Source organism: Solanum tuberosum, unplaced genomic scaffold, assembly GCF_000226075.1.
Source record: "Solanum tuberosum cultivar DM 1-3 516 R44 unplaced genomic scaffold, SolTub_3.0 scf00500, whole genome shotgun sequence".
In the NCBI taxonomy this organism is placed as follows: Eukaryota; Viridiplantae; Streptophyta; class Magnoliopsida; order Solanales; family Solanaceae; genus Solanum; species Solanum tuberosum.
Window position 1 is genome coordinate 352,809 of NW_006239419.1, and position 21,087 is coordinate 373,895.

Here is a 21,087-nt window from a genome sequence, read left to right on the forward strand (position 1 = left end):
AACCTACCTGTGGATTTTTATATCCAGCTTATCATATTGAAGCCTGCGAGAACAACACTGTTGTATTGTCATTCTACCTTAAGTTTGTTTTAGTGTAGCCCAGATTAAAAGGAACACAGCATGAATGAATGTCAAGCTGGCTTTGGTGGGTGGAATTATTATTTTCAATGAGAAATGACAAATCACACTTTTAAGACGGTAAAACAACGGTGAGGAAGAAGTAAAAACACAAAAGAGAAAGCCCAGGAAGGGGAAGTTGGGTGCTGATCTTATATTGGGCCTGTGTAATCCATTGGTCCGTAAGGTTCAAACCACTCAGCCCAAAGACCCTTTTTCCTCTTAGGATTCCAGCCCATGTCCTTGCAGAGTTGGTCGTTGTGCCAAATATGCAGTGCACCGATGCATGATTTCCTGTAGTACTTCTTTGAGTATCTCTTCTTATATTTATCCCATTCCGCTATGTCTTTCTCCATCATCTTTATGCTAGGCAGCTTGAATTTTCCATCAAGAAGCTCTGTCAGCCATCGGCACCTTATTTCTGAGGTGTATAGATTTGCTATGCTTTCTGAGAATCCAATAATTGCCAGTTGTGGAATTTGGGGATGAATGCATTCCCTGATAATAAGTCAGATTATAATTATTTAACACAACAAGTATATATCATTTTCACAGCAAGTGTTGTTTTATGTATTACTGACCTATAGAGGGGAACTGCAGCAGAATCGTCTGAGCCTGCTATGAGTTGCTGATATTTTGGTGATTCAAAAATGTGTTTGAGCTTATCAATTCCCTTGAAGCCTGTGGCGAGTATGACTAAGTCAGATTTAATGGGTTCAGCCTGACCCTCAAGCACAATGCCTTGTTTAGTAAATCCAAAACTCTTAGCTTTCTTGAGTTTGAGACGTCCTTCCTCAACTCTGTCGTAGAAGCCCTGAGGCACTGTAGAAATTAAGCACGCACTCAATTCATTTAAGAAACTATGATCTGGAACCATCCTGTGCTTTGAAAGCCTGAGCTTGTGTTTTATATAGCTTTCCACAAACTTTGAGAAGCCCCACCTCTGTAAAATCGATCAATAATATGAATTAGAGTAATAATATTTGTAGTAGTAGATGAGTTTTATTAGATAATAAGAGGAATTACCAGAGGTGAGAGAATTGTAGCAATGAGATATAAAAGAAGGCCTTCACCGGGTTTATGCACTGTAAGTTCTGAGAATCTATTCAAATAGAGTTTTGCCATTGGGAATCCCCAGGGGAAATAATCAGGAACGTTCCAATGTGGTGTCCTGATTATTACGGTGCACGGACGTTCAATCCCTGCAAAATTGATTGTTACTCTTTAAGAGTTACGTTGATGGAAGAAACAAAAGCTGAATTCATGTCTTACTACCATTTACTGTGGAGGATTCCATGGCAATGTCCAGTCCTGATTTTTGGAATCCAACGACGGCTACATGTTTTCCTTTGACAAAGTCGGTTGCAGTTGTGGAGTCCATCTTTGAATAATCCATTGAATGAATTACTTTGCCTTCAAAAGCTTCAGGACCTTTGTTTTCAGGGAATTCGGGTATGTTTGGGACTTGACTGAACTTTCCCACACAAACTACTACATAATCAACTTGGTATACCTGCATACATTGAGTAATCAGAGGGATGCGTATTAATTATGTTTTGAAATTTAAGTTTGATTAGTAGTGGTTACCTTTATGGATAGGGTTGGAGTGTGTTGTACAGTAACGTTCCATTTGCCTTTAGACATCCATTCTCCGGTTGATGAGTCACCATCGCCTTCATAGCTAAGGCTCAATACTTTGTTATTGAACTGAATGTGTCTCACCAAATCAAAGTGACGTGCATACGATTCAATGTACTCCAACACGGTGTGTTGATCGGGGAACACTTCCGTTACGGAATCAGGCCAGGGGAAATCAGAGAATTGGTAAAGGGGTTTTGGTGTCTGCAGTTTAGTGCTCTCAATAGTCTTACTCCAAACACCTCCAATGCTACTTTCTGACTCGAAAACAATTGGATCAAATCCTTTGGAAATTGCATATTTGCAGGCCAAGAGGCCGCTGATTCCACCTCCAATTATTGCTATCACCTCCTTCCTTCTCCCATCACAATTTGCCATTCTCTTCTCTCTCACTAATATAAATGTGCCGATTGAATGTTCATTTTTTGGAATACCATTTACACTATTTATAACACTACTGGCCCCATCATGATTTCATTCACTTCTTAGGGCCTGTTTGGATTGGCTTTTGGCTTATGGCTTTTGGCTTATTTTTGTTATTTTGGCTTTAAAATAAGTGCTTATAAGCACTTTTTAACTTTACCTAAATACTTCAAAACTGCTTAAAAGCTATTTTGGCTTAAAAACACCTAAAATAAGTCTATCCAAATGGGCACTTAACCAATAATTAATCTTATATTGATTTGACACAGTTCTTAAGAAAAAATTTAATAGAAAATATAGATACCGAGTAATATGAGATGGAAGGAATATTTTGTTTTTTTTGGCTAACCATGAATAAATATATAAGTATCCAAAAACTAGTGCTTGGCCAGGTCGATTTAGACAAAACTTGATACTTTACCATATATTTTACTAGCCCTCGATTTCCTCATTGTTTTATTACACTTGATTCGATTTTATTTTTAAAAAAAAGACAGTTAGAACGTGATTGTGAATGCTTTCATTTTCTACATTTATTGAACAATTAATTGGTGAAAATCGTACCATCATGGTCCATTTTTCCAGGTGGCGATTTTCCATGGTATGATTCGATTGTTATTTTATATCCTCTCAAATTTTGCTTTAAAACTCTCCCTTCACTTTGAACAATATAATTAAACTTCTCACTAGTTCCATTGACTTTTAACCAATAATTAATTTATAAAATTATTCTCTCATTTCATACTATGATCCATGTTAAGTGACACAATTCTTAAGAAATTTTTTATTAGTGTGTATTTTTACTAAATTAAATACTTAAGAAATTTAAATTTGACTATTACTATTTTATATAGTTATTTAATATAAAAGTAAAAAAGGAAAAATATACAATACAACACTCTTGATTTTTTAAATTAGACAAGTCAAATAAAATATTAATTTTTTTTTATAGAAGTCAAGTAATATTTGAAGTTAAGAGGCCTAATGTAACTACACTAACTACTTTTGTGTGTATTTAAAGTTTTTCACAGTTAAATCAAAATATTTATTGATTGTAAGATCCGTATATTGTATAAAGTAGAAGATTTTTTTAATGCACCAGTAGCTTAATTATCCACAAGTGACCTCCATTATTACAGATTTCATTAAATGAAAAGAAGTACTCCAATCTTTTATTTCTGATGAATCTTTTAATTGAGTTTGAGTACAGAAATGTGGATATGAATTGGGCGGATAGAAGAAAATTTGAAGGATTGAAATTTAAATTTATCCCGTAGAAAGATGCTACATAATAATTAATAATAATAGTAATTACAAAAAAATTGTATTAGTTTTAAGGGAAATGAATTTTAAAAAAATGGATTGAGAGGTTTCTTAATTCAATAGGTGAATTAGAGATATATTTATATATTTTTTGAATAATCAGGAGTATTTTTGGTTCTTTTCTATAGTTTTATTAGCCTCGGTTTCCCCAGTGTTTTATTATACTTGGATTCTCAATTACAAACATTGTTAGAACGTGGTTGTGAATGATTTTCGTAACATCATGGTCCATTCCAGCTTGATACCCCATTGTTTTAGTTATTTTATTTTTTATAATAAAAAATAATTCTTCTGAAATCGTCCGATTATCTCGATTTCTCTTCAAATGGTACTGTCCGATTAATTTATGATACTATTTTTGAAAATTAATATAGAAGTTAGAATACCTACCATGTATATTGTGTAGGACTTTGACAAAATTGTCTAAGCATTTTATTGTTTAAAAGGTGATGAATCAAGAAAAAACATGAAAGCAAATGAGAATAAAGATTTATTGATTATTTTATGGTAGTATAAAATAATTAAAAAAAACAACCATAACAATTATAATTTAAATCACACTAGCGAAAAGAAATCAATAATTAAGATGAAAAATTTAAGAATCGAGTCTACTTAATTTAAGTATCCGATAAAAAAAACTAGAAAAAAAGAGAACGAAAGGAAAAAAATCTACTGACTTGTAGCTTGTTACCCTAAGATCGTTGGAATATCTAGTAGCTTACTAGTTACTAATTGAGAGTAGAGTAGCTAAAACTAATTTAGTTTTAATCGGAATCATATCATATATCATATATATATATATATATATATATATATATAAAAAAAGCTAAATAAAAAAGAAGTGATGTGGCACCTCTCAATGGCTCAAGGATCTTATTTATCTTTTTTGTGATTTTTTTGACATTTGCTCTAGTTTTCTTCAATTATTTATTTTATAAAACCATCTCCTTAATTCATACCTATTCAATTAAATAAATTCAAATCTTAATTAATTTAGTAATATATATAACTCCTAACCTTTCATATTCATAACCTTTAATACAAATTTATAACTCCTAAATATTACACTTATAAAAACCTATTTTGAGACATGTATGATGATTAAATATTTTTGCATAGTTTGATTTTGCAGGAGAGAGATGTATAAATGTTACTCCCTCCGTTTCAAAAAGATTGGTCTGGTTTGACTTGGCACGAAGTTTAAGAAATTAAAGAAGACTTTTGAATCTTGTGGTCCTAAATTAAAGTTATGTCAAATGTACAAAATTGCCCTTAATCTTGTGGTCTTAAACATGCCACGTGGAAAGCAAAAAGTAAAATGTTACCAAAAAAGGAAAGAGGTCATTTTTTTGAAACTGAGTAAAAAGTAAAGGAGGTCATTCTTTGTGAAACGGAGGGAGTAAATATTTTTGCATAGTTTGATTTTACGAGGTAAAAGATTTGACATATCTAATACTTATAATTATCACTTTTTTCTATTGTAATTATACATTTAATTTTATTTTGGATTCTTGATGATACAAATCATGAATTTTTCGTAGAAAAAATAATTTGTTTTTTTTTCTCTTTATAGTTTCTTGAGATTTTTTCTTTGCTTATTCTTGTAGTTTCTAACGACTCTGATTGTTTATACTCTCTTCGTCTCTTTGTAGATTTTGGAGAATTAAATTTTGTTATGTTGAGAACATGATCTTTCTTTCCTCTTCAAACCATAACTAAATATTCTTTAATATTTTTGCTTGATTAGTTCACTATATTTTTATTTTTATTTTTTTGTTGTTATTGTAAGGATTGTTTATAGTTCTCTCGCCAAATCTCCATGCTTTTATTTCAAATAAAAGCATTTGCTCTTTCGGCATCTCATTCGTTTGTCCAACAACATCTTCTTTCTCAAAAAGAAAAAGTCGGAACCCGGTTTTGACACCCCTAAACAATAGCAATTGGTTCCTTATAAACTTAGTTAATTGAAAAAGTGTCAGTATATCTCTAACAAAAAAAGTAATATTTCAAATCTCAATATAAAGTATAATAAATACTAAATATTGCACACAAACATGTTATATATAAATATATAGAGAGAGTATAAAAAGAATCCTCAATTAAATTATGAAAAAAATCATACAATTCAACTAAAAAAATAATTCATTAACCATATGAGTCATTAAAACCAATACAATGTTATATATTTATTTTTGTCAAAAATATCATCAAACTAATTATTTTTCTTATATAGCAAAGAATCAAATAAATCGATTCCTATTACAATTTCATATGTCACAATCACATAACAACGATATGGTAAAAATACATAATTTTAACCCTAAATTCTTAATTATATTATTTAAATATAAAAATTATTTATAAGTCAAAAAGTTGTTTCACAATTTTGAGAATTCAATTAACAAAAAATCAACTATTTTTTAATTTTATTTTATAACATCCGCAACTTACTTTTTTTGACAAATTTAAATTTTTTCTATTCCTTTAGAGTAACTTTTTGATTCTCTGCCCCTTTTTAATTTGTTTTTAATTAATTTTTTCCATAATAAATTTCTCTCCTGTAATATAAAATAAGAGGAAAAAATAAATAAAAATTATATATATATGGTAATGCAAAATATATTGTTCAAAATAATAGTAATTATCAAAAGTAATGTTTATTAGTAGAAGCATATTAAGAGACTTTTAATTAATTTGAAATTTCTTAAATAAGATAAAGAGAAAATATGCCATATAATAAAATTAAACCATAAAAAATGGTGGAAGAGTTTACTTAAAAGTTATTTTGTTTATTAAAAAAATATGTATGTTTTTTTACTTTTTTTCTTATTTTTATCTATTTATTTAGTTTTTATCATAAACTCACACCTCTTCATCTTTCATACCCTCTTTACTTAGTTAGTACTTATTAGTAATATCTATAACTTCCAACTTTATACCTTCATAACCCCCAATTACTTAATGTTTAAGCTTGTGACATCTTAAAATCAAATCAAACTAATATAAGAGCAAGATCATTAATAAAAGTTAGCATAAAAAACAATTCTCGAAAAATACTAAAATGTGTTTGTGCATACACTTAGCGGTGGGAGATAATCAAAATTATTATGAAGTTTCAATAAAGTATGAATCATGAAAAATATAAGAAAAATTAATTAAGAGAATTCATTTTGACATTTTGCATAAATTAGTAAAAAAGTTAACAGCAAGCTACCTTGATTCTTTTAAGATACGATGCTCATTGTTGTCGTTTTCTTAGTGAAATTAAATACGCAAAGATGAAAAAAATGAAAAAGAAAATAAGAAAAAAGGGAGAATCGAAAAATAGTGTTGGATTAAATTCAAAGAAACGTAGAATTATAGGGGAGAATTTGTTTAGGAATAATTTAATAGAGATAATTATTCCAAATATACTTATTACTTAACCATTCATCCTCCATTTTAATTATTCTAAATATTTACTTAACTTTTCTCTTACACTTTAATTATATAAAAATATTATTCATCGTTAATAATTATAAATATTCCTATTATTTGTGAACATTTTTTTATATATATTTACCTTATTTTTTTTAAAAACCAAGAGTCTAATTATAAGCTTTTATTAGATATTATAAGAATTATTTTTTTAATCTTTATTACATAAAACCTTTTATCATTCTTTTATAATTGCTCATTTATTACTTATTTTATTATGTATTTTAACCACAATATATAACAACAATATTTTATTTTATTTTGCTAATCCAATATCACCAAAAATTATTTTGCAGAACTAAAATCATGTATCACCCATTTCCTTTCCAAAGAATCAACATATAGAGAAAAAACTTCAAATTTTAATATACAATTGAAGTACTCTTTTAAGTTTTCAAACTATAGGTAGGTTTTCTATTACAAATAATTTTTCATATTAAGAGCGTGTTTCGATGTGTTACTATTTTAATTCTTTTGACATTTTTTTTAAAAAAATTTAAAAGACTAAAAGTCCCACTTTAAACTTTTTACAAAATATCAAAGGTGACCATATTTAATTTTGAAAACTCATTCAAATGGATAATAAAGTCATAAATTCTTATTATTATATTATAACTAACATAAAAGAATGGGTACTATTCAACCAAAAAAAAAGTATAGGTATTAGACAGTGTTAATTTAAGGATTTTTTTTTTTTTTGATAAAATCAATTCATGAATCAAGTTAAAATTACAAATTCTAATGTTAAAATTTGTTATCTAATCAATTTGAATTTTAAAATTTCAAAAAAAAACTTTAAAACTTTATACACCGCGTGTGGGGCGGCTAAGTTTACTAGTAGTATAATAAATTTAAATGAAAGGACTTTGAATGTTAATTATAATGCCGCTTGTAGTTGCTAATTCCTCCGAATCTAATTTTTTGCTTAAGCTCAATATATATATATTTTCTTTGATACACTTCAATATTTTTTGTTATATTTTATAAAATAAAAAAATATAAATTATTCAGCACTATTATAAATTTATATATAATTATTATTAATATTATATAAAAATGAGTTCAATTAGAAATGAAATGGACTAAATCGATTTTTTAAAAGCGGATAGGCGTTGACACCCTTAATTTCATGTGTGACCAAATGTGGATAAGACTAAGGAGGATGCCACTAACAATATTTAAAGCATATCTCATTGCCTCTTGTGTTCATCACTTTTTAATTTATTTATGAATTGAAGGGTCAAAAATACACTCTTTGCAAAATGTTGATAACACTACGGATGGCGGGATGATATCATTAATCCCAATTCCCATTCACTACTAAACCAATAACGTTCACTATTTCAAAAATTAATTTTTATTTTTATATACTTACTTCATCTGTTTGATATTACTTGATTCATATTAACTTGACACAATTCTTTAAAAACTTTTTACTAAGAAGCATTTTGCTAAATTAGTTTTAGTTTTATTATTTATACTTTATAACTTTAAATTTGATTATTACTACTTTATTTTATCAATAATAATAAGGATAATATATGAATTTTATATTATTTTGAACTTCTCTTTTTTCAATTTTGAATATATATTTTGAAGTATTTTGCTAAATTAGTTTCATCCTAATAATTTTTCATCCCAATCTTCAGTTTCAGCTAGAAAAAAAAAAGTTTTGGGGAAGAAAAGAAAAAGTTATTCGTCTCAATTGAAAATTGATGAGAAGATGATTACTGCTTTAAAGTTGATTAAAAAAAATAGTGCACCCACATTTGAAGAATATATGGAAAAATTAAATGAACTTAGATGTGAAGAGTCATTATACAATACATGTGTTGTGGGAAAGTGACAGCTACAAAAAAGCATAAATGACGTTAGAGGTTCACAAGTTAGAGAATTGGATTAAGGTTATTGAAAAAAAATATAGGAATTCTTTAGTTTTTCTAATTAGCTAAAATATATGTTAGGCGCTGATAATGTGATACCTTATTTATTATTTTTCAACTAGTATTCTATCATACTTATTGAACTGTTTGATATTATATTGTGCCTATAAAATATTTTTTATTCGTGATTTTTTTTATGTTATGTTGGATGATTATGATGTTTTTTTAATTAAAAAGTACGTAATATTTTTTGTTGAAATGAAATTTTTATAACATTTTATTAATATAATATTTGATTTCATATGCACATTCAGATATTGAAAACAAATAATCTTAATCATTCAAAGTTCAAATTTAAAGACCATATCTTAATATTCAGATGTGTATTCAGATATAGACACGTAGATCTTTATACAAATCTTAATATTTAGATGTGTATTCAGATTCAGACCTCTTCGTCTTAATAAAAACAAATGAGGCCTAAATAAACTCGATGGATCTATATTTGTGTTTAGTAGGTGCAAAGTCACACTCAAGACTTCAACTCAAACTTTCCATTTACGTATTTGTTGAAAATTTGAGAAAATGATCCTCAATATATAGGTAATGTTTTATTTGGTCTTTAATTTATTTTAATTAATTGAAATGGTCCTTAATGTATGACAAAGATATTCATTTTGATTTTTAAATATGTTTCACTTGATTAAAATGATCCTTAAAATATGGCAAAAGGTGTTCATTTTGATCGCTTACTCTAAACCTAACATTTTTTTAAAATGTTACTCTAAACCTAAAATGTTAAAATTTTATTATAAACCCTACGTGGCTAACAAATTTTAGCATTATTGTCCTTTTTGTTAGCTCCAAAGAAAGAACTTCATAAAATCTAACACCATTTTTTTTAGTTTCTCAACAATTACTATTTTTTCTTTTGTAAAATATTATTCTATTGACGTAATACTCATTTCTATTTTAAGCAAGAGAAAATAATAATTTTTTGTTAGATAAAGTAGAAAAAAAATGGTGTTAAATTTCATGGAGTTTTTTTTGGAGCTAACAAAGAAGACATCAATAGTAAATTTTATTAGCCACGTGGGGTCACAATTAAATTTAACATTTCTTTTGATAAATAAATCTGATAAGTTTAGGATAAATGACCAAAATGAACATCTTTTGTTATAAGTAAGGATCAATTCAATCAAATGAAATATATTAACGATCAAAATGAACATATTTATTATACATTAAGGACCATTTCAATCAAATGAAATATATTAAATACCAAAATAAAGTATTATCATACATGGGGTCATTTTGCTTATTTTTTTCTCGAAAATTTAGCCATTGCGTTGAAAAAAGAAGCCAAACATCTTTTCTGTCCCACAAAAAGTAATGATAAGATTTATATTATTTTTTGTCTTCTAATTTTACTTGTGAAAAAATGTATGGAAATATTTTTTTAATTAAAAGTATATTTTACTAAATTAATATAAAGTATTACTAATTTTGTTGCCAGATAGGGATGAAAAAATATATACGACTGCAAAAGTAGTAGTTGAGGCAGGTCGATAGAGAGAAGTTGATATTAGCCTATATATTTATGAGGCCTCGATTTCCTCCTTGTTTTATTATAGTGATTGAGAATGAATGGGTAATAATTGTAACATGATGATAATGGTCCAGCTATCACCAAATCTGGAAAACAACTCTTTTATTACATCACTCCAATATTTAAACATTGCCTTGTGTTCGTTCCACAATTTTTAATTTATGAATTGAAGGGTTGAGACCCTTGACTTTTTAGTGAGGTTGTTTATCCTTTAATTTATGAATTGAAGGGTCTCATTCAAATTTTGTAGAAAAGAAGAGAGAGAAAGAAAAAAAAGAGTCAAGAGGATATGGGCCGGCCTTGCAGTTGAATAACACGTGTCCTATACCAATTACCATATGAGCAAGTAATTGATCCAGAGCTTGCCAGGTTTGAAACCAAATACTACATTATTATTGTAGAAAGGAAAACTACAAACTTCAAATCACACGGGTTTGCCTTTGACATAAAAAAATAATAATAGGATTTTAGAGCTCTATCTTTTATATTAGCCCCTGTAATCCATTGGTCCATAAGGTTGGAACCACTCATCCCAAAACCCCTTTTTTCTCTTTGGGTTCCATCCCATGTCCTTGCAAAGTTGGTCATTGTGCCAAACGTGCAATGCAGCGATGCACGAGTTCCTATAGTACTTGTTATATGAATATCTCCTCTTGTACTTATCCCACTCCGCTATGTCTTTTTCCATAACTTTGATGCTAGGTACCTTGAATTTTCCATCAAGAAGCTCTGCCAGCCATCGACACCTTATTTCCGATGTGTATAGATTGGTTATGCTTTCTGAGAATCCAATTATTGCCAATTGTGGAATTCTGGGATGGATGCATTCCCTGATCCATACATATATCATACATGATATGATATATAGTAGTAGTAGTAGTTTTTCACATGTATATACTAGTGCTAAAGAAATTAAAAGAGAATATATACTATACTCACCTGTATAGGGGAACTGCAGCAGAATCATCTAAGCCTGCAATGAAGTCCTGATACTTTTTTGATTCAAAAATGTGTTTGAGCTTATCAATTCCCTTAAACCCAGTAGATAGTATGACTAAGTCCGATTTAAGTGGTTCCGCCTGACCCTTGAGCATCATACCTTCTTTAGAGAATCCAACACTCTCTGCTCTCTTGACCAGCTTGATACTTCCTTCCTCAACTCTGTCGTAGAAGCCCTCTGGCACTATAGAGAGTGAACATGAACTGAATTCGTTTAAGAAGCTATGATCCGGCACCATTCCATGTTTTGCAAGCCTGTGTTTGCGTCTTATATAAATTTCTACAAATTTTGACAAGGCCCACCTCTGTAGTGAAAAATTATCATTATTAGTTTGGGATGGTGATAAAGGATAGCATAGTAGTAGCAGTTAACTTCATTACCAATGGTGAAAGTGTTGTGGCGAGGAGACTTAGAGCAAGCCCTTCACCAGGTTTATGCACCGTTAGTTCAGAGAATCGAGTTAGGTAGAGATATCCCAAATTGAGTCCCCATGGGAAAAAATCGGGAAGGTTCCAATGCGGTGTCCTGATTACTACCGTGCATGGACGTTCAGTCCCTGCTGCAACTTTAATGCATGAGTGCAAACACTAAAGAGGAAGCGGTAGAATTAATAATGGAAGTTACCATTAATGGTAGAGCACTCCATGGCGATGTCCATTCCTGATTTCTGAAATCCAACTATGGCTACATGTTTTCCTTTAACAAAATTGGCTGCTGTTTCGGGGTCCATATTGGAATATTCCATTGAATGGATAACTTGGCCTTCAAAAGCTTCCGCCCCTTTCTTCGGAGGAAATTCAGGTATGTTTGGAACCTGGCTGAACCTTCCCACACAAACTATTACGAAATCAACTTGGTATACCTGCACGCACTAATTTCAATTTCAGTTTTCAACCAACCATGACAAATATTCTATTCATACTTGACCAATATTGATAAAAAGTACTCTTTGAAATGGCACTGATCTATGTTACAGGGGAATATTAGTAAATAACTTTAATTCATTTTTACCCTAACTCGGATCGGAGAGTAAAAAAAAGTCAGGAACGTTCCTGTGTAGATAAGGTTGGAGTGTCCTGCACATTGATGTTCCACTTCCCTTTACTGTTAGTGTTAAATACCTCGCCCCAAACGACATTCCAATTATCTCCACTAAGTTTGCCATCTTCATAGCTGAGGCTCAACACTTTGCTATTGAACTGAATGCAGCGGACCAAATCAAAGTGACGTGCATATGATTCAATGTACTCCAGCACCGTTTGATGGTCAGGGAACATTTCGGTTACAGAATTGGGCCAGGGGAAATCAGAGAACTGGTAAAACGGTTTTGGTGTCTGCAGCTTAGTGCTCCCAATGGTCTTAGTCCAAACACCTCCGATGCTACTCTCCGACTCGAACACAATTGGATCAAATCCTTTGGAAAGACAGTATTTGCAAGCCAAGAGGCCACTGATTCCAGCTCCAATTATTGCTACCACCTCCTTCTTTCTGCTCTCTCTCTCATTAAAATCTGCCATTGCAACGTACTGCGTTTTTTGTTTTTTTTTATTTAGATGTGAGGATGATGGATCGGAGTGTATATAGAGAGTTGCGAGGGGACATGCAAGTCCTATCACAATCAAGTAAAAGCAATTTCATGTAGTTAATTGAAAGATAGAATTTGAATGGTTGATGTACGATAGTACTCTCGCTCAACTGGACTTTTTGTTAGCTACTGTTGCTTCCAAGGACTTTTTGTTAGTTACTGTTGCGCAAGTGGTCCTAAAAGATCAGCCGGATTACTGTTACGCAAGTGGTCCTAAAAGATCAGCCGGATTACTATTACGCAAGTGGTCCTAAAAGATCAGCCGGATTACTGTTGCGCAAGTGGTCCTAAAAGATCAGAGAATTTATCCATTAATTATTTTACTAAATTATATTAGTCTAATTATTTATTTAAGAGTGTCAAAAGAAATTACTTTATTAGAATGCGTAATAATAATAGGTGTATACTAATGATTGGGGAAATTTCAGGGTTGCAACTTATGTAGAATTCATGCATAGTATTTCATCTAATAGACATCAATTGGTTATCAAATCACTCATTACAAGGTTAAATGTATGATCATGGTCTCCTGAACTCTAATTGCATATCGTAATTGACAACCTAACTACATTGTTGAGCGGGGATAGACTGAACAAATTACCAAGCATTACGTTTTCATTCTTTCTATTAACCAAGCAAGGTTTCTAGGTATATCAACCCTAATTTCTAGAGAAGATCATGCTCCTTTTGTCTCACGTTGTATTAGACAATGAATTTATTTCAATGGCGGTCAATCATAAAATACTAAAATCAGAGGCGGAGCTAAGTGGGGATTTATGGGTTCGGACGAACCTACTAGCTTTTTCGTAGACTCTATATTTGTATTAGAATTTTTTTATTTCTTTATGTATATTAACTTGTGAACCCCAAACAAATTGATTTAGAACCCCAAACTCATAATCTTGACTCCGCCTCTGGTCTAAAATAAGAACATAAGAGTGATTGATCATATGATAACCAAAATTAATCTATCAAAATTAATAATATACAATATTTATTTCAATGGTGATCAATCACAAAATACTAAAATAAGAACATAAGAGCGATTCATACAATAACTAAAATTAATCTATCAAAATTAATAATATACAATCATCCAGTAGCCACAACCCTAGAACAAGGGTTTTTAGCTACTAATAGCCTAAGAATATTTTATATTTATTCATATGTCTTAGGTATAATAAGAATATTTTTCATAAAATAAAACAAAATGGTATTAAGGAGAAGGTGTATTGATAGCATTTGGAAGAAAAAGGAAATTAGAAATTAAAGAGAATAAAAAGGGTTAAGTAGAGGACCCACCTTTGATAATGTTGAGTTTCTGAAATGTGTTGTTTCCTTGCAATGACGATCGGTTTTGCCTTTTTGTATACAAAGTAAAAGTCTTCATACTTACGAAACACAATTTAAAATTAGGAAACCGATTCTGAGGTGGTCCATTTTTGGCATTTTCACATTTAATACAAATCAGAATTAGCTTATACGAAAAAAGTTTGAAATATATCCGAATTTTAATTGAAATTGATGTTATAATTTCAAACTTTGAACAAGACCTATTAACCATCTGCACTATTTAATAGTGTATTTTAAAGATATATATTTGCCCACGTGGACACATTACTATTTATAATAATGCAATATTTATGACGTTCACGTGGACACATATATTCTTTTAAAATACACTATTAAATAGTGTAGAGAGATAAAATGTCTTTTCCAAAATTTGCAATTATTACAATAATTTTAATCACGAATATATTTCAAACCTTTTTCCCTTTAAATTATCAATAAAATTTATTTAAGTTTCATTACAAAATGGTTAAGAATGGATAATATGCTAATCAAGCGGTGGAACGTTGCAGTTACCTGTGTGGATAATGTTGTCTCCTACCTACCCAATGCTTATTATTCTTCTCCAGTCTAATTCAATTTTCGTTAAAAGCAACCTATGAAATAGTTAATAGTTTGGTCTAAAAATATTTTTACCATCAATAATTTTTATTCAATTTCACAAAGTAAATTTTTAAAATAATTATTTAAAGTATTGAATTGAATCATAAAAGTAATTTTTAAAGAAGAAAAATCAAAGGGAATGGCCCATTTAACATCCCTATATGAGAATTTGTTCATGCCAAGTTCCATTAGCTGATACTTTTACGTCTCTGTCTCAGATTTTCTTTGAGTAGAATGAAATATCAGTGTCGAATGATATGTGCCGGTCTATAGAGTCGTCAACTGAAATGAGATTTTTTTTTTCTTTTAAAATAAAAAAATGCTGATCTAAGGTGTAAAAAAAGGACACATGAATCGAATAATGAATTTTAACGTAAATGATTTTATACCTAGCTTAATCTCATAAATTAGTTCAAAAGACTACTTAATAGAAGAAGCTACAATCAGGCAGGACTTCGCCAACATGTCTGCTTGTAGCCAGGGGTAGTTTGGTAATTTTATTATTTTTTTAAAAAACATTTGTCTTCTATCACTTTATATATATTCAAAAATTGATTTTGCTGGACACTTTCACTGTTCACAGAATAAGGAAAAAATAATAATATATATATATATATTCAAAAATTATGTAAAAAATATTATAAATCATAATAATTAATAGCTTAAAATATTTGAAAATATAAAAAAAGTTTTCGTTAACTCTCAAAATTTCACTTATAGGACATAAATCTATCTATATATAATAGAAGAGGAAAAAAGGTCACATGTAAGCACCACAATTAATCTCAAAATTTCGATATTTTAAAAGTCAATTTATAAAAAAAAAAAAAAAAAATATGAAAAGGAAAATGAAAAAGGAATCTCCCACGTTTGCAATTTATAAAAGCAAATAATCTACAATTCTTTTAAGAAAAATATGCAAAATTTATGAATTATTAAAATTAATTTAAAATTTAAAAATAAAATAAAACTTGTTAACACTAAAAAAGATACGGTTTTACAAAAAAAAAAATACAATATAACATAAAATAAAATAAAATTTTACGTAACTCAATCAATTTCCAAACGGGTAAGGTTTTGAAATTTGATTAATTAATTTAAAATTTAAATTTTAAAATATAAATAACTAATTTTGTTCCTAGAAAATAGTTAACTGCATAACACAAGCATTTAAATAACATAATTCATTCTTAACTCTGTCATTTACATCTTCTCAAACTTACTAATTTTAGAATTTCTTATTCTCTTACTACTATTTATCATTTTGCTTTGGCTTCTTATTTAATTATTCTATTTTATTATATAGCCTATCTTACTTTTCTTTATAATAATTGTAAGTTCATCATTCAAATTTGTTGATGTGCTAACATTTGTAAGAACAAAAAATGATAAGAGTACAATTTATCCAAATATTATATTTATCAAATTAAAAGTATAGAGTACATACAATACAATATGAAACAACCATTCATTCAAACAAGTAGTGAAGGAAAAGAAGCTTCATTAATATATTATTGTTGAAACAGGTAATCCATTGGGCCGTAAGGTTGGAACCACTCAGCCCAAAAGCTGTTTTTCCTCTTTGGGTTCCATCCCATGTCCTTGCAGAGTTGGTCATTGTGCCAAATGTGCAATGCACCGATGCATGATCTCTTATAGTACTTGTTATAAGAGTATCTCTTCTTGTATTTATCCCATTCTGCTATCTCTTCCTCCTTCACCTTAATGTTTGGTAGCTTAAATCTTCCATCAAGAAATTCCGCAAGCCATCGGCACCTTATTTCTGATGTGAATAGATTAGCTATGCTTTCTGAGAATCCAATTATTGCCAATTGTGGAATTCGGGGATGAATGCATTCCCTGATAAGTAAATATATATACATATATGAGATATATAGTGTTAATTAATTTGGTGCAGAAATTATTACTAACCTGTAGAGGGGAACTGAAGAATCATCTGAGCCCGCAATGAATTCCTGATATTTTGGTGATTCAAAAATGTGTTTGAGCTTATCAATTCCCTTGAAGCCTGTGGCTAGTATGACTAAGTCCGATTTTATTGGTTCAGCCTGACCCTCAACCACGATGCCTTGTTTAGTAAATCCAAAACTCTTTGCTTTCTTCACCAGCTTGATACTTCCTTCCTCAACTCTGTCATAGAAGCCCTCTGGCACTGTAGAAATTAAACAGGTACTCAATTCGTTTAAGAAACTATGCTCTGGCACCATCCCATGTTTTGAAAGCTTGAGCTTGTGTTTTATATGGCTTTCCACAAATTTTGAGAATCCCCACCTCTGTACGTACAATTTGAGTGAAATTGATTAATAGTAGTACCCCAACAGCCATATTCATTAGAGTAGTCTTTTTTTACTTTAGTCAGTATGATAAGAGGAATTACCAGAGGTGAGAGAATCGTAGCAATGAGATATAAAAGAAGGCCTTCACCGGGTTTATGCACCGTAAGTTCTGAGAATCTATTCAAATAGAGTTTTGCCATTGGGAATCCCCACGGGAAATAATCAGGAACGTTCCAATGCGGTGTCCTGATTACTACTGTGCACGGACGTTCAATCCCTGCAAAATTGCTTAGTCTAAATTAACAATAAAGCGGCACAGAGTTAATGGAAGATCACAAAATAGCCTCTTACCATTGACTGTGGAGGACTCCATGGCAATGTCCATTCCTGATTTTTGGAACCCAACAACGGCTACTTGTTTTCCTTTAACAAAGTTGGTTGCAGTTGTGGAGTCCATTTTGGAATAATCGATTGAATGGATTACTTGGCCTTCAAAAGCTTCAGGGCCTTTGTTTGGAGGGAATTCAGGGATGTTGGGAACTTGGCTGAATCTTCCCACGCAAACTACTACAAAATCAACTTGGTATACCTGCGATTTCAATTTTCAACCAACCATGAGTGATCGAGTATGAGAATGAAAAGTACTGAATCTCTGAAAGATCTTTGATTAGTGGGAAATACTTTTCAAGTCAAGTCACCAAGAAATGGAGTTACCAACACAAGATGAACACTAACGAAGATAGAGGCAATACAAAAGAACAAGAGGGAAATTTTATTAGTTGAAAGAGAAGCAAGTCAAATAAAACAGACAACAAAAAGGAAATTGTATGTGTTTCATTTAAAGCGAAAGAAGCTAAGAGTCAAAATTAGGGAGAAAATACGTTGTCTAACTCAAATTTCCCACTTGTATTTCAAATTTTTTTAGCAACGTTAATGCTCTGATGAAAGTTAAAAACATTTTTTGTGCAAATCTACATTAGAATCAGATGTTCCTTTCAGATCTCAGATACTAACAACTTGTACTCCCTAAATTTGAGGTGATCAAATAAAAATACTAGTGAACATGATTACTTACCTGTGTAGAGAGGGTTAGAGTGTCCTGTACATTGACGTTCCACTTCCCTTTACTGCTAAATGCGTCATTCCAATCTCCACTAAGAGAGGGTTCGCCATCTTCATAGCTGAGGCTCAACACTTTGCTATTGAAGTGAATGTGGCGAAGCAAATCAAAGTGACGTGCGTACGATTCAATGTACTCCAGCACCGTTTGATGGTCAGGGAACATTTCAGTTACAGAATCGGGCCAGGGGAAATCAGAGAATTGGTAAAGGGGTTTTGGTGTCTGCAACTTAGTACTCTCAATAGTCTTACTCCAAACACCTCCAATGCTACTCTCCGACTCGAACACAATTGGATCAAATCCTTTGGTGATGGCATATTTGCAAGCCAAGAGACCGCTTATCCCAGCACCAATTATTGCTATCACCTCCTTTTTTCTGCTCTCTCTCTCATTGAAACTTTCCATTTCGTACAAGCAACAATACACTCTCTACATTTCCACTACTATACTTACTACTAGATACACGAACCCCGGTCCAATATAATTATTTTTTCGTTTCAATTTATGTGCCACAGATAAAATTTTAAAAATCAATCAATTTTTTTTAGGCATATGTAAAATTTCGAGAGCCCAACAAATTTTATATATGTTTTAAAAATATTTAAATTATTAATCATTGTAATTCATAGTACTTTTTACATAATTTTGAGTTTCTTTTCTACTCGACTCCTTTTCATTTCATTGATTGGGAAAAAGGGTCCTTTTCCTACGGCCCGTTAAAAATAATTTTATTTATTAAAATATTATATTTATTAATACAATATAATACGATACTCCTTCTGCTTTTATTTATATGTCACTATTTTTTATTTTATGTGCATTAATAAATTAAGTAAGTTTACTATTCTACTCTTATTTAATTTTTTTTGAAGTCAACTTTTCAATTAATTAATATGAACTAATTTATTTTGATCAAATATATATTTTCAAGGCTAATAACACTCAAGGGTAAATAGAAAGAATATTGTAATTTATGCATTATTTTTATGAAATGACAAGTATTATGGACCAACTATTTATAGTAAGAATGACTTATAAAAAGAAACAGAGGGAGTATATCTTAATTCTCTATTTGTATGATACAAATAGAGAATTAAGATATACTCCCTCCGTTCCTAATTTATATGTCACTATTTTAGATTTCACGTGCATTTAAGAAACTAAGTAAGTTTACTATTCTATCATTATTTACTATTTTTTTGAAGCCAAGTATTCAATCAATGAACATGAATTTATTTATTTTTATTATTTAATTTGACTAATGAACATGAAACTTCTATGTTAGTCAAATATATATTTTCAAGACCAATGACTTACAAGGGTAAAATAGGAGTAATAGTGTTATTTATGCATTGATTTTGTGAAATGACAAATATTAAATATTATCTATTTTTAATAAGAATGACATATAAATAAAACGGAGGAAATATATATATCTAGGTCGATCCCGCATAAAATGACTTGTCACAAGAAGATGTCTTTAATTTCACCACGTAACACATGGTTGATAAGATAAGCATAGCCGCATAGGGGCAGTTCTGACAAGGAGTACAAATATTTATATTGTAGCTACACTGAAGTTCCATTTCAACCAATTGCAATGCTCTATAACATATGACAATTGAGTTAAATGATATTGGGTTTTTGGTCATTTGATGTCCATATAAGACAACCTTGCATTTTGTACAAGTAAAAAAAGCATTGAGTATTATTTAAAATGACTAAATTGACCTCATTCAAATTAAATTTACTTCAAGCACACATGTTGACCACCTTGTGTGTGCTTACTGTGTGTTGTAGACTCTTATTAATAAGTAAAAATATAAGTATATAATAATATAATATATATATTACTCCTATTTAGAAATATTACTCCTATTTAGAAATGAGACTTAGAAGGACTAACACTGCATTAAATTAGTTGTACAACATGCATAGAATTTTGTACATTAACTTTTGACTGCATTAAATTAATTGTACAACATGCAAAATGAATTGTACATTAGCTTTTATAAATGACAATTACAAGGACTAACATTGCAATTTGAAGCCAAGTATTCAATCAATGAACATGAATTTATTTATTTTTATTATTTAATTTGACTAATGAACATGAAACTTCTATGTTAGTCAAATATATATTTTCAAGACCAATGACTCACAAGAGTAAAATAGGAATAATAGTGTTATTTATGCATTAATTTTGTGAAATGACAAATATTAAATATTATCTATTTTTAATAAAAATGACATATAAATAAAACGGAGGAAAATCAGGGAATATATATATAGATCTAGCTCGGTCCCGCATAAAATAACTTGTCTCAAGAGGATGTCTTTAATTTCACTACGTAACACATGGTTGATAAGATAAGCATAGCCGCATAGGGGCAGTTCTGACAAGGAGTACAAATATTTATATTGTAGCTACACTGAAGTTCCATTTCAACCAATTGCAATGCTCTATAACATATGACAATTGAGTTAAATGATATTGGGTTTTTGGTCATTTGAAGTCCATATAAAACAACCTTGCATTTTGTACAAGTAAAAGAAATATTGAGTATTATTTAAAATGACTAAATTGACCTCATTCAAATTAAATTACACACTCTTATTAATAAGTAGTAAAGTAATATTAGATGAGTGAGTTTAGACGCAA

General features: G+C 30.0%; 3 protein-coding genes across 4 annotated transcripts; all 3 read right to left on the reverse strand.

Moving 5' to 3' along the window:
- Positions 1 to 121: 121 nt before the first annotated feature.
- On the reverse strand, positions 122 to 2,157 carry LOC102605841 (probable flavin-containing monooxygenase 1). The gene is made up of 5 exons (XM_006364472.2): positions 1,705 to 2,157; positions 1,393 to 1,630; positions 1,144 to 1,319; positions 699 to 1,060; positions 122 to 615 (listed from the first exon to the last, which is right to left on the reverse strand). Exons 1-5 carry the CDS (start codon positions 2,131 to 2,133, stop codon positions 270 to 272), a joined length of 1,551 nt encoding a protein of 516 aa, XP_006364534.1. The 5' UTR covers positions 2,134 to 2,157; the 3' UTR covers positions 122 to 269.
- Positions 2,158 to 10,773: 8,616 nt separating this feature from the next.
- LOC102580947 (probable flavin-containing monooxygenase 1) lies at positions 10,774 to 13,178 on the reverse strand. Of its 2 annotated transcripts, none has more exons than XM_015303972.1 (5): positions 12,523 to 13,178; positions 12,095 to 12,332; positions 11,851 to 12,029; positions 11,410 to 11,774; positions 10,774 to 11,300 (listed from the first exon to the last, which is right to left on the reverse strand). In XM_015303972.1, exons 1-5 carry the CDS (start codon positions 12,985 to 12,987, stop codon positions 10,958 to 10,960), a joined length of 1,590 nt encoding a protein of 529 aa, XP_015159458.1. In that variant the 5' UTR covers positions 12,988 to 13,178; the 3' UTR covers positions 10,774 to 10,957. The 2 variants fall into 2 exon arrangements, with proteins under 2 accessions (XP_015159458.1, XP_015159459.1); XM_015303973.1 differs by having other exon boundaries at positions 11,851 to 12,026; positions 12,523 to 13,177.
- A 3,225-nt stretch (positions 13,179 to 16,403) lies between these two features.
- On the reverse strand, positions 16,404 to 18,884 carry LOC102605500 (probable flavin-containing monooxygenase 1). The gene is made up of 5 exons (XM_006364471.2): positions 18,381 to 18,884; positions 17,657 to 17,894; positions 17,407 to 17,582; positions 16,941 to 17,302; positions 16,404 to 16,868 (listed from the first exon to the last, which is right to left on the reverse strand). Exons 1-5 carry the CDS (start codon positions 18,828 to 18,830, stop codon positions 16,520 to 16,522), a joined length of 1,575 nt encoding a protein of 524 aa, XP_006364533.1. The 5' UTR covers positions 18,831 to 18,884; the 3' UTR covers positions 16,404 to 16,519.
- Between the last annotated feature and the right edge of the window lie 2,203 nt (positions 18,885 to 21,087).